This window comes from Amblyraja radiata, chromosome 10 (genome assembly GCF_010909765.2).
Source record: "Amblyraja radiata isolate CabotCenter1 chromosome 10, sAmbRad1.1.pri, whole genome shotgun sequence".
Classification (NCBI taxonomy): domain Eukaryota; kingdom Metazoa; phylum Chordata; class Chondrichthyes; order Rajiformes; family Rajidae; genus Amblyraja; species Amblyraja radiata.
Genome location: NC_045965.1, coordinates 55,659,337 through 55,673,332, shown reverse-complemented (window position 1 = coordinate 55,673,332; position 13,996 = coordinate 55,659,337). Strand labels below are relative to the sequence as shown.

Sequence of the window (13,996 nt, the reverse complement as noted above, 5' to 3'; positions counted from 1 at the left end):
GAATATAGTTCTAAGCATTGGGCGTACCAGTTATAGAGATACCCATTATTTGACTCAAAATGTGGGGGGGAAAAAAGTTCCAATGTGCTATTGACGACGTGCTTACACTTCCACAGCATGCATTTATCAATAAAGAATGTCATATAGTAATACAATAATATTAGGATCATTTACTGAAAATAGTAAATATGTGGAAAATATTTATTTAATGTTAAAAGGAAATCAATGTATTGTATCTGAATCTAAAGGACAGGGAATATAAAGGAATTGTAGTGAAACTCGGGTTAATCTGCCATCTTTGGTACTTAGTGACGGGTGTTATTTCTGCTACTACCCAAACGTACATTGAATTTTCCAGTGAACCCAATGAGTTATAAGGGAGAGGGAAAAGTATGAGGACCCCACCTTTGGCAGCAGATCTACCCATGTTCCTGAACTGTAGTTATCCAGACCCCAACCCTTGCTCTGGCCACCCACCAGGCCTACAGTCCATGGTCCGAACAGTCTGGATTACTGAGCCATCAGATTTCAAATCATAGGTAGACGCAAAATGCTGGAGGAATTCAGCGGGTGAGGCAGCATCTATGGAGAGAAGGAATTGGTGACGTTTTGGGTCGAGACCCTTCTTCAGACTGAAGAAGGGTCTCGACCAGAAATGTTGCCAATTTCTTCTCTCCATAGATGCTGCCTCGCCCGCTGAGTTACTCAAGCATTTTGTGTCTACCTTCGATTTACCAGCATCTGCTGTTTTTCTTAAAGGTTTAAAATTATTGTATTTTTAATGAAATGCATTTACAAAGCGATGGCTTTATTGCTGCCGTGTACCCATTTAATTAACCAACTTTATTGCAAGGCACAAAGTTGCATAAAAGATGCCTGTAATTCATCACATTACACTGCTTTTCAAAACAAAATTGTTGTCTGCAAATTGACACCAGCCTTTAGATCTAGAGTCATAGAGCCATCCAGCGAGCAAACAGGCCCTTTGGCCCAATATTAGTCCCACCTGCCTTTGTTCGGCCCATACCCCTCTAAACCTATCCTATCCACGTACTTGTCTAAATGTTTCTTAAACGTTGTGATTTATCCTCTAATTGAAGTAGTTCATAATATCATATACCTCAGATACATGGGCAACCAATGAATTTACGTTCTACCTGCTGTGTTAACAAATGGAGAACTTAATTGGGTTAATTAACTTGTGTTGAATACTTGGTTAGGAACATACAAAATAAAATGATGTGTTTGGAAAAATAGCAATTGTTTTGAATTTTTTGTAACTTTTTTTCACGATGATCGGCGTGGACTTGGTGGAACGCGGGGCCTGTTTTCATGCTGATCTCTAAACTAAAACAGATCCAGTTTGCAAGTTTGCTTTTCAAATGACAGCTGCTTTTATGGATTATGTAACATTTGTTGTATTTTAATGTGGGCAGTAGAATAAACTCTCACATACCTATTTCTAATTTTATGTTTTGCCTTGCTTTTCTAGATTTGCTCCTTCTTTTGTGGTATTGGCAAGCAATTGGGGACATGTATTTTATAATCCACCATTTGACAGCGCTGTATGCCTACTATTATGTACTGGTGAGTGCTGTATTAGACAATAGCAGTATTTGTAGGCAAGAAAGGACCAAGAGGAAACAACGACAGGCTTGTGCTTTGCTAAGTAGATTATGTTAGCTGGTCAAATTATAAGCTAATATTGAGGAAATAAATGATTACAGGTGTCAAATTAATCAATTTTACGGTTCACCATTGAATTACATTTGGTGTGACAATTCATTGATTCTTTATTCACTTTCTAAAATGACATAATAGAATTAGCAGGTGAGCATACTTTTTACCCTTGTGTTAGTGTGATCTGTGTATAGCAAGAACTCTCATTTAGACATGAGGTAATTCACACATCCTTCATTTCACAGTTAAGTAAATCACTTGTAGTTGAGCTGTGAAGTAAATTTGTGAACATTCCTGAACGATGCCATACAAGACATATTATACTCCATATGTCACATTGAAAAGTTATTACTTCATGTAATTCTATTTTCAGCTTCCCGAATTAACAGTGGTGTAATAAATTGGGTCATAATTAGAATTTTTTAGTTTAAATAAAAATAAAAATTTCAATCGCTCACATTAACATTATTTTTTATTTTATTCATCAATGGTGCGGTATCTAGTTTGATATGCCCAATCTTTTAAGGGAAAGGTATACTGAGGATGGGTTCCACATTGTTGGAAGGATTCGGACATGGTCCTGCTACGACTATTTGGTTAGAGTTGCTGTTAGTTCAGGAGCACATCTGTTTGACATTTGCACCTCTTGAGGCAGAAGACTGGATTTGAATTCCACGTGATTTTGTGACAAGAATCCAAATTGTGTCCATTCAAGGGAATCCAAGTAACCTCATAGTTTGACAGATAGCAGGGAAGTTAACCTTAATGTTCTTGCCCATATTTACTTTCCAATCAATATTTCACAAACAAATGAGCTGCTCATTGTCCTGACATTGGTGATAATAGTCATATTAATGGAGCCTCCTATTATTTTAAGAACAGGAGAAATTAGTTAATAATTCTTCTGTTGGGGGAAAGTGGAAAATGTTCACTAATGCAAGAATGTATTCTCGCGTTTCGAGAATTAGCTCTCGATTAACGCTGTAAAAAGCTAAACTTAACAGTAGGTGGTAGATGAAATTAGTTTGATATCCCTTGCTCTTTTTCAATAAAGTACTGAATTAATTCTATACAACATTTAGAATTTAAATGTTGCAATTGAAACTCTGTGAAGCTTGAGACTTAGGACTTCATTTTTATAAATTATCAATAATAGGGCTGGTGGAAGATTGATTTAGTCACGTATATAGAGATTGATGGTAATGGCAGCCAGACAGCAGGAGGATAGCAGGAGGACATTTTGAGGGGAAATATGGCTTAAAATTTAGATGTTTAGCTGTAAAGTTTGATCCATTAAAAGCTATAGTGTGGTATTAGAGATTTGTGCCTCGCTTACCTAATGTAGAAGCTTTTATGTTGCCTAAAAAATACTTTGGTTTTAAAACTTGGCATGCTGTTTAAACTATAAATAGTTGTGCTGAAATGTTTTGAATTGCTGTGCATTGGCAGATCTGTATTATTAAAATGTCATGCCGTATTCAAATTGTGGGAAGTCATTTTGGCTGCAGGCTGGCCTCTGGCTGTTCACTCTTGGTCCAAAGGTTTGAGAGTTTAGTGCCACTGGGTTAGATGAATTTTCTCACCATTAGTATTTTTGCATGGTGTGATTGCTTGGATTGGAATGTTCTTCATCTGTCTTTAACTGTTGTAACTTTGCATGTTCTTGCACTTCTGTTTTCAAAGCATGTGCTTTCTTGCTTCATCTGTGTTCTCATACTTTTGCTTGTATTGCCATCTTGATTAAAATGTATTAACCGATTTAAGACCTCCATGTTGTCCTAATTTTGTTTTTCCTGCCATTCCTTTGAAATGTGTCTTGTGTTTGCACGTGGTTCCACAAGTGGACTGGCCTAAATGTTGTTGTGAGCCCTCACTGTGTTTTGGATTACCCAGCAGTAGTGATTAGTCTGCACATTTCCAAAGAGCACATTTCCAGTGTCATGAAACAAGTTTGAAATTACTTATCCCTTCTCTCTCATCTGGAGTCATTAATGTGAACATTGTGTTGTATTTGAAATATTTGGCTCAATCCCACAATGATGGAGATGCCTAATGAGCCTAAGGGAATCTTGCTTTTAAGATTTCTTTTTGTCCTAATAGTTTGAGAACACCTTCAAATGAGAATATTAGCAGCGGGCAGATGGTAATCATCATATTTTCCATTTTAATGGAACGCCATATATTTAGAAATGTGTATTTAAAAAAAAAAGCTTATTGAAAAACTATTTTATTGATCGACTTTTTCAATCTGATTTATTTGGTTTTTACTGCATGAGGTGATTTTGAGTGTAACCAGAATACTATTCTGAATTGAACTTACTCTAGCAAACGAGTAATAACCCAGTACCACAGTTTAGTATGAATAAAAATGTAACAATTAATTGACGTCCTGATTTTAACTTTACTGTTGCACTGACCATTGCTGCCTTTTTTAAAGCCTTCTGCTATCGATATTTGCAGATCCATTCTTTCTGTATGTGGGCATCTACTTTATAAAATTGTGAACACAAAACAGTGAATCAGGATATAGTCACACAGATGCTATAAGAATTTCTGCAGCAACCAAAATGAGAAAAATAATTCCATAGTTCTTGTTGCCAACCAAGGTGCAGTTTGCAGGCAGGAATGCAATTAGACCTGCTTATGTGAATCTTTAGTTTGTGCCTTCAACATTATTTTATAATTGAAGCCAATTTAAAAAAAAAAATTTAAAAGAGACATTTCCATTCACATTGCTAATAATGTTCCTTGGACAAATATTCTGATGCAGAATTTTTTTCTTGCATGTGCAAAGGTTTTCTTACAAATGTTCTATCAATTTGTAATTGGGCCATAGCCTTAGAATAAAAGAACGTATCTTTAGAAAGGAGATGAGGAGGAATTTCTATTGTCAGATGGTGGTGAATCTGTGGAATTAATTGTCACAGAAAGCCATGGAGGCCATCAATGGATATTTGTAAGGTGGAGATTGATAGGTCCTTGATTAGTATGTGTGTCAGGGGTTATGGGGAGAAGGTAGGAGAATGGGGTTGAGGGGAAAAGATAGATCAGCCATGATCGAATGGCAGAGTAGAATGGCCTAATGCTACTCCTATAATTTGTGAACTAATTGTTAGTAAACTTAATTAAAAAAAAAAACACATTTAAAATTGTTTGCAATATTTATTTCAATCATAAGAACTAATTGGAATTAAACCTCTGGGTTCTTGTTCTTAATACTTACTTATTTACTACCTATTATGCCTCCTGGCATGTAGGGCAGCAACGAAGGTCCTCCACTCAGTAGTGTTGATTCCTTCAGTTGCTGTTTCCATAACATGTTTCTTTTACGAGACAAGGTTGTTAGCCCTGTGCTCAACCTCCAACCTAGAGGACTAGTGGATCGCTCTTCGTCTCGCCTCTACCCTTCGACCTGTCCAGCATGGGAGACCCTAACAGGAGACAAATCTCCTGCTTGCATAGCTCTAGGGGTCACTGAGACACACAAGCTCCTCGACCACGACAAGGTTGCAATCCAACTCTTACTTTTGCTCTTAACGGCAATGGGTAAAAACCCTACTTTAAGTACTGAAAATCCTCGATGAACTGAATACGTTACTTAAAGTAAACTACACACTACTTAGAATTTTTTAATTTATTTGCTTTGAGCATGTTCTATTTAGGTAAAATATCTCTACAATATTGTTTATTGATTTTTTTAAAGCAAAATAATGAATGAATTATACCAAAGGAACAGTTAATTTGCCCGATATTCTTTTTGAATAAAATGGCACCATCCATTGCCTTCGAGGTGACCTAATAGGAATTACTGATATTTTTGTTTTTACTATGCTATGGAGATTGGCAAATGCTTTCTTGTAATTTCTTGGAGGCATGCTCTCCAAGAAAAGTGCAAGTCTGTGGTGACTGTGGACTGAAGTCAAACAAGAGTTTTGTGTTCACCTGTACTGTCACTAATTTAATCTACTGGCAACGGCTTCTGTTTTCCTCGATTTGTGTGTTTAAATATATAGTCTGTACTTAATGTTGCGTCTTTCCTTTCACAGTGCTGGATGCATGACAGTGGTCCTTTTCTGCCAGCTGATCTATGTATAATCGTTTTAACTTTTATACTTTTTCCTCTAACTTGTCTAACTTGCTTCATTCCTACTTTCCTTCGCAAGCTGAAAATGCAAAATTACAAAATGTTGAGGAAATCAATTTACCTAGTGAGCTTCTATAACCGATTGCCTGCATTTAAATGCTGTTGCTGTATACTGAACAATTACATTGTCTAGTAGTAGTATGGACTTACCAGAATGTAATGGTACTAGTATGCAGTGCTATTATTTTGTGTTCTTGCATTCGCAACGCAGTAAGTACACTTCTACTTATTAACTAGCGGTAAATGGTAAGATTACTTTTCCTCTCAAATGCCAAAATGCATGTGTAAACAAATTGTATTCATTTAATATTAACTAGGATATAAGAAATGGCAGCAATCAAAAAGCAAATGTCTGGAAGTACAAATTACATAAATTGATTTCTTTCTTATTTAATTATAATTTTTCTTGGAGTCGTTCCTTTACATGCCTAGCTCCTGAGTATGGAAGAATTTATCCTAATATTTGCTGGAACTGCTGTGCAATTAGCTGCATGGGGTGCATCCTACCAGGTTATCTTGTTCACAGATGTATGCTCCTATCTCAAAAGTTTGCATATAGCAGGTTGTGGAGAACACCACAATGGCTAAACGAATTGCATTACTTTTTAGGAAGGCACCTGTTTGTAAGTATTACGACTGAGATATGTGGAGAAAATGTAGGTTATTGCGATTGAAGTGATAAGCTGTAATGTTGAAACCAGCACATGACAAATTCCTGTTACAAAATGATTGATCCAAAAACAAAGAAATGTGATGCCTTGTTCTAAGTATAACACAATGAATTCTTCACAGATGGAGCCTTGGTTGTCAACTGCTTTGAATTGATTGAGGAAGAATAAACATTGAATCTAAATTCTGCTGAAATCCGTTTGAAAGGAAAAAACTAATGATGAGTAACAGAATAATATCATATTAAGCAAAGTAGTGCAATCATAATTATTGACTTTGATATTACTGAAATTGGGTCATTTCTGTAGTTTGAATAAAGAAGCTAAACATGGTATAAGTTTGCCAAAACGGCTGCCAATAACAGGAATGCTGATAAAGAAAACTAGACTATTATCTCATCTAAAGTTTCATCTGCAGGATAACTTCATCAATTATTTTTCTCTGCTGTCAGTCTACACCTGCGCATTATGTAAACAACCTCCACCACTAATGGAGTATGTGTTTTGTGACTTGATTTGCAGTTATTTTCACAATTTCAGAATTCAAACATGACAGTATATTGAGCCAAAGATAGACACATTATGTTGGAATATCTCAGCAGGACAGGCAGCATCTCTGGAGAGAAGGAATGGGTGATGTTTCCCATTCATCAGTCAGCCATTCCTTCTCTCCTGAGATGCTGCTTGTCCTGCTGAGTTACTCCAGCATTTTGTGTCTATCTTCAGTTTAAACCAGCTTCTGCAGTTCCTTCCTACACAGAATATTGAGCTAACTTGCTAATGTACTTCAAGCTATTTGCCACCATTGGACTTTGCCTAATTATCTACTAAGTGTTACATTGAGCTTATGGCAAATGGCAGACCTCAAAGCTCTTTGTCATTTTATTAAAATGTCATAAATCTGACAGAAGAATGTAACCCAGCAAGTGGGGAACCTCTAGTTTCATCTCCCCTGATTTGCAGTCTGAAGAAGGGTCTCGATCTGAAAGGTCGCTTCTTCCTTTTCTACAGCGATGCTGCCTGACCCACTGAGTTATTCCAGTATTATGTGTCTAAATGGGGATGAGGAGCGGGTCATGTATCCCCTTGGCATACTACCGACATCTCACTTTCCTTCTTGTTTCCTGCTTGTTTCTCATGGTTCCGCTGCAGACCAAAAATCTATCTCAATCTTGAATACATTGAATGATTTGGCCTCCACAACTCCCTTGAGTGAAGAAATTCCTCCTCATCGCTGAAGGGCGGTCACGGTGGGGCAGTGGAAGAGTTGCTGCCTTACAGCGAATGCAATGGCGGAGACCCAGGTTCGATCCTGACTACGGGTGCTGTCTGTACGGAGTTTGTATGTTCTCCCCATGATCTGTATGGGTTTTCTCCGAGATCTTCGGTTTCCTCCCACACTCCAAAGATGTACAGGTTTATACAAATGTATTCGTCACATGCACCAACTAAGGTTCAGTGAAATGAATTTGCCATACAGCAATATAATTGGGGAAAAAAGAACACACAATACATAAGAGAATTCAACATAAACATCCACCACAGCATCCCTCACTGTGGTGGAATCCAACAAAGTTCAGTCAGTCCTCCTTTGTTCATCCGTGGTCGGGGCCATGAACCCTCCATAGTCGCTGCTGCGGACGGCCAGATGTACAGGCCCTCTCGTCGGGATGATCGAAACTCCGACGTCGGGACGGGCGAACACACTCTGCGGTTTGGAGCACCCGAATCGACCACTTTCTTACCGGAGCTCTTCTCCGCCGATCCCCGGCAAGGGATCCCAGGCTCCGGATGGTAAGTCCACGCCACGCCCGCGGCTAGAAGCTCCGCAGACCACAGCCCCATGATGCCAAAGTCACCAGGCCAGCGATTCGACCACTCCTTTCTGGCGACCGCCAGCAAGGGTTCGCCTGCTCCACGATGGAAAAGTCCACTCTGTGCCCGCTGCTGAAGCTCTGGGCCCGACTCCGGGAAAAGCCGCTCCAATCCAAGCTGGAAGAAGTCGCTTCTCCGTTGATGAAGTGACTGAAGAACGGTTTTCCCCTTCCCACCACCCCTCACATAAGACACACCAAGAGACACTAAATCAAACATTTGAGCATTCTAGAAAAAACAAAAAAAGTCAAAATAATGAAGACGCTGCTGGCAGGGCAGCTGACTTGCAGCACCCCCAACGTAAATTGTAGGTTAATTGGCTTGGTAAATGTAAAAATTGTCCCTAGTGGGTGTGGGATAGTGTTAATGTGCGGGTATCAATGGTCAGCGCGGACCCGATGGGCCAAAGGGCCTGTTTCTATGCTGCATCTCGAAACTAAAACAAACTAAAACTAAGAGGTTGCTCATCTTTTATTTAAGATCAGAAACTAGTACCTTCAACTTATTTTCTTTCATGAGCCATATGAAATATTATGTTACGTTTATTCTTTCATTATTCCACAAGGAGACAGTAGCTCAGATGGTAGAACGGCTACTTACCACCAGCAGTCTAAGTTCAATTCACAGCTCCACTGCTGTTTGTGTGAAGTTTGCACATTCACCCTGTGGTCGCATGCATTTCTTCTGGGTATTCAGGCTTCCTTTTAGATCCCAAAGATATATAGGTTGGTAGATTAATTATTAAGTGTAAATTGCCCTACTGTTCATAAAAAGGTATGGTCAAGTGCCCTGTCTGCTATGTAACGGGATGGGGGGTTTTTCTGCAAGAAGGTGAGTCTTATTTCAGTTTTATTCAAACCTCTTCCATCAATTTAAAAAAATTAATTGTAATGCATTGGTACTGCTTCCTGCATTTGTACAGAACTCTAAAAATTACATTCCTTTTGCTAACTACAAAAGACAAAGAGTGTTTAATTGTCATAAGTACTGATAACAGAACAATAAAATTCTTACTTGCACCTTTCTCTGAGACTTTCACATGATACCCGATACTTCCTTTTCTTGACGTCACTGTATGGGACCAGTAACATCTTGTAGCTCTCATTCAGTGGCCTCACGGAAGAGTTTATGGTGGCAAGAACATGAGAAGCTCTGCAATACAGGGACTCCAGGGACCAGAAGGTGTCATCGGCTGCCATAGAGGTGAGAACAGGGAGGAAATGGAGGGCGGAGAAAGCAGTGGAGGTGGCAGAGTCACGCCTAAGGCAAAAGGCATTGGTGGGAGTCATGGCAACTGGCAGAGCGGGTTTGGGATACTTCCCTAAGACACCGGTTGGCAAGGCCCAGGGCAAGGAGAGACACCATCTAATCCAGGAAGAGGTCCGAGCAGGTGTGGAGGAAGAGCGTGTGAGCAGGACGGTGGGGCTCGGGCAGCAGGGAGCGTGGACAAGGTGGGAGAGTATACCGCAGCACAGGATTACGTGGTCAAACATCATGCAGGCAGACTTCCAGCGCCTCCGGTTCCTTGTCCAAGCTGTCTACGATGCCCTACCAAGCCCAGAAAACCTCCACGTCTGGGGCAAGAGCGAGACACCTTCCTGCCCACTTTGCTCTGGAAGAAGATCATTAGAACATCTCAGCAGCTGCCCAAAGTCCCTTGGGGAAGGTCGCTATCTGTGACGCCATGACCAGGTGCTCAAGGTGGTTGCTGAGAGCATAGCCACTGCCATCGATAACAGCAAACCACTACGCCCCAAAGAAATCAATCACTTTTGTCAAAGCTGGAGAGAAGACACAACCACAACCAAAAACAAGGACGGTCCTCCTCTACACAGCCACTGACTGGCAGCTGCGCGTCGATCTGGGCAAACAGCTGAAATTTCCACAGCACATCACAGCAACATCACTCCGGCCTGACAAAACAGCTGATCATTCTGGAGCTGACAGTGCCCTGGGAAGAGCGTATTGAAGAGGCTAACACGAGGAAACGCGCAAAGTGCCAGGACAGAGGCTGGAAGACATACTATGAGCCCATAGAGGTGGGCTGTGGAGGCTTTGCAGGACGTTCACTCTGCAAAGTCCTCAACCAGTTGGGCATTACGGGGCTGGCAAAGAAGAGGGCCATTCAACCCGCAAGCGAAGCCGCAGAGAAAGCCACTAGGTGGCTTTGGATTAAGAGGCCTGATCCGTGGGCGGTTGCTGCTGGGATGCAAGTCGGGGCTTGATCAACTCCAGCTGGGTCGCCTGGGCGAGGATGTCTGATGTTGTGAGACCCGAAACACCCGATGACCCCAGGTCACATCACTGAGGATGGGTCCCAACGCATCTAGAAGATGTATCTTTCACACTATTCGTGGGATCCAAACAAAAATCCATGAAGCCAACCAACTCCTTCAGAAACCTCAACTGCATCTCTTCTCACTCCTACTTATAAGAATTTTATTCTACTTTCCATTTTTGTCTCTGTCGTGTCTCCTCCATGATAAGACTTTCTGCACCAGTATATTTATGTTGTCTTCCCCTCTACCATTGTTGACAGGAATCTCAATCGCATCTTCTTTGTTCCTCACACCTATCCTCCCACCAAAAACAAAGATGTTTTCTGAGTATTTGTTTGCTTGAGGGGATGGTAACAATGAGGTAGACAAATAGTAAAATTAATCTGGAGGGCAGTGAAACTATTCGGAAAACTTGTTTGACTGGTTTCACTGTTCTCCGTCCTTAGTTCTCTGACTAGTTTCACTGTCCTCCTGATTAATTTTACTGTTTGTATGCCTCGTTGTCACCTTCCCCATAGCCATCAATGAACCATTGTGCATTTCCTTGATCATCGTCTGCTTTGATCAGTCTGTTGCATACCAAGCAATCTTTATACCCTTCCATATCTCTAGTTTCCCTCTCCCTTAACTCTCAGTCTGACGAAGGGTGTCGACCCGAAATGTCACCCATTCCTTCTCTCCTAACCCGCTGTTACCCCAGCATTTTGTGTCTATCTTCGATGTAAACCAGCATCTGCAGTTGCTTCTTATACATCTCTTAAATTTGGTCTGGAATACAGTATATTGATTGGCTAGATGATGACAGCTCTTGAAGGACAATCCAAAGATTTCTAAGCCCATCTGTATAAAGATATTGGAAAAAAGGCTTATAAAATTTGCACTTTCTGCCTCCTTGTTGAACAAGCTTCTACCTTTTGTTTTGATAGTTCAATGGGGTGAATGTGGTTGCTGTGCTATTTGTTTAGAAGCGTTTTGCATGCCAGTGTATCAGTTAACTGGTGAAAAATTAAACCACCATAATTATAGGCCCAAAGATACAAAGCCAGAATGAAACTTGAAATGCCATGGTGCGTAGATGGTTGTAAGAGAAAAAAAATCTTAAAGGTGAAATATAGAAATGTCAATAGTTTTATTTTCCAAAGAACATTTGTGCCATTTGTCTGTTTTGAAACTTAGTGAGCCCTTTGTTCCTCAGCTTTGTAGGGTTTGGGGGGCATCTCTACTCTTCTATTAATTGCCCATCCTTTTCAAAAGTTGATATTGATCCTAATTTGAAAATAACATGCCCTGATGTAAAAAATATAAGAAGCAAGGATAGCTCAATTGGTCCTTTCAGTTTGCTCCTTCAGTCAATAAGATCATGGGTTATCTAACCTCTGCCTCGGCTCTTTCCCCATACCCCGTAACTCATTTGTAGTTGAAACATTTATTAATCTTTGTTTCGAATATATTTATTGACTCTGTCCCTGCAGTTCTCTGCAGGAGAGAAAGATTCATGTTCCCCACCCCCCTCATCTCTGCTTGTTGATTCCAGCATTTTCCCAATGACAGATATTTGGCGAACTGGTGTATGGTTTCCTGCTTGCTGTTGGTTTCCTTTCATGAATAGTGGCATTATATTTGTAGTTTTCCAGTCTTCTGGGATATCTCCAAAACTGAGAGGATTCAACAACTTGCTGTCAGCCGCGATTTCCTTCAAGACCCAAGGATGCAGGCCTTTGGCCCCATTAGTTTGCGACGTGATACATTCCCTCCTCCCTCCCGACAGCCTCTTGAATATCTATTATTGGGATATCAGTCTTCTACCATGAAGAATGATCCAAAGTAATTAATTAGAATCAATATCACTTTGCTATTCCCACTTTTATTTTCTCAGTAAGGGATTAAAATGTTTGTTGGCTACTTCACATGAAAAGGATTTAATTGTCTTTTTCTTTTCATTTGATAGTTTACTCATTTGATAATCTTATCCAGCTTTTAAAAATTCTCTTGTTGGTTTCAAAGCATTTCTTACTTCCCTGACCCTGCATAACATTGCATGCCCTTTCTTACAATTTAACAGAACAATTAACTTTGTTAGTAGGTAACTGAACCTGAAGCAGAACCAGGGGCCACAGTTTAAGAATAAGGGGTAAGCCATTTAGAATGGAGATGAGGAAAAACTATTTCACACAGAGGGTTGTGAACTTGTGGAATTCTCTGCCTCAGAAGGCAGTGGAGGCCAATTCTCTGTATAATAATAATAAATAATACATTTTATTTATGGGCACCTTTCAAGAGTCTCAAGGACACCTTACAAAAATTTAGCAGGTAGAGGAAAAACATGTAAGGGGAATGAAATGAATAGTAGAGACATGACTAGTACACAAAGTAAAGACAGAATTCAATTCAAAACACAATATGAGGCAATTAATGCACAGATGAAAAGGGAGGGGGACGTGGGGCTAAGGATAGGCAGAGGTGAAGAGATGGGTCTTGAGGCGGGACTGGAAGATGGTGAGGGACACGGAATTGTGGATCAGTTGGGGGAGGGAGTTCCAGAGCCTGGGAGCTGCCCCGGAGAAGGCTCTGTCCCCAAAACTGCGGAGGTTGGATTTGTGGATGGAGAGGAGACCGGCTGATGTGGACCTGAGGATCTGTATGCTTTTAAGAGAGAGTTGGATAGAGCTCTTGAAGATAGCGGAGTCAGGGGATATGGGGAAGAAGGCAGGAACGGGGTACTGAGTGTGGATGATCAGCCATGATCACAGTGAATGGCGGTGCTGGCTCGAAGAGCCGAATGGCCTACTGCTGTACCTATTGTCTATCATACTTCCTTCTCGTCACGCCTTCCTTTCTTACCTGAAGATACCCCTGCTGAAATTTATGAAATATCCCTTTGTATGTCAGCAACTACTGTCTTGTTCTTTAGTTTATTTTCTTGGTCCATTCTAGAGAAATATTTAACCTTGTCCCATTGTAGTTGCAGTTATTTAACTCTAGGACAATAGTTTCAGGTGTAAAGTTTCTTATTGTCAACTATTTCATAGGGAAACCTTCACTATAAGATATATGATTAAAATGTGAACATAATGGGAGTTATTTAGACAATATATTTTAATTTGGCTTTTTTGGCAAGCTCACCTCCATGATGATGATGATAGCATGCAAGCTGAAACGTTCTCTGTGGCCATACTATCAGACTCAGGATAACTTCCTCCCCTCTGTTATCAGACTTCTGAATGATTCTCCCATAATTTAGGGCACAGTCCCGATTTTCCTCCCCACCTCATTGCGGACATTAGACCTTTTTCTGTCGACTGTTACGCTACACTGCTGAGAAACTATATTCAGACTGTGCGGCACCTTGC

General features: G+C 40.4%; 1 protein-coding gene across 7 annotated transcripts in view; it reads left to right on the top strand.

Moving 5' to 3' along the window:
• The window catches only part of LOC116977969 (TLC domain-containing protein 4-B), a 57,476-nt gene that overhangs the window by 23,199 nt on the left and 20,281 nt on the right, over positions 1-13,996 (top strand). For all 7 annotated transcript variants that reach the window (XM_033028903.1, XM_033028902.1, XM_033028908.1 and 4 more), the window contains one exon: positions 1,493-1,587. In XM_033028903.1, coding sequence (XP_032884794.1) covers positions 1,493-1,587 — 95 coding nt within the window. The remainder of the gene's footprint in view (positions 1-1,492; positions 1,588-13,996) is intronic.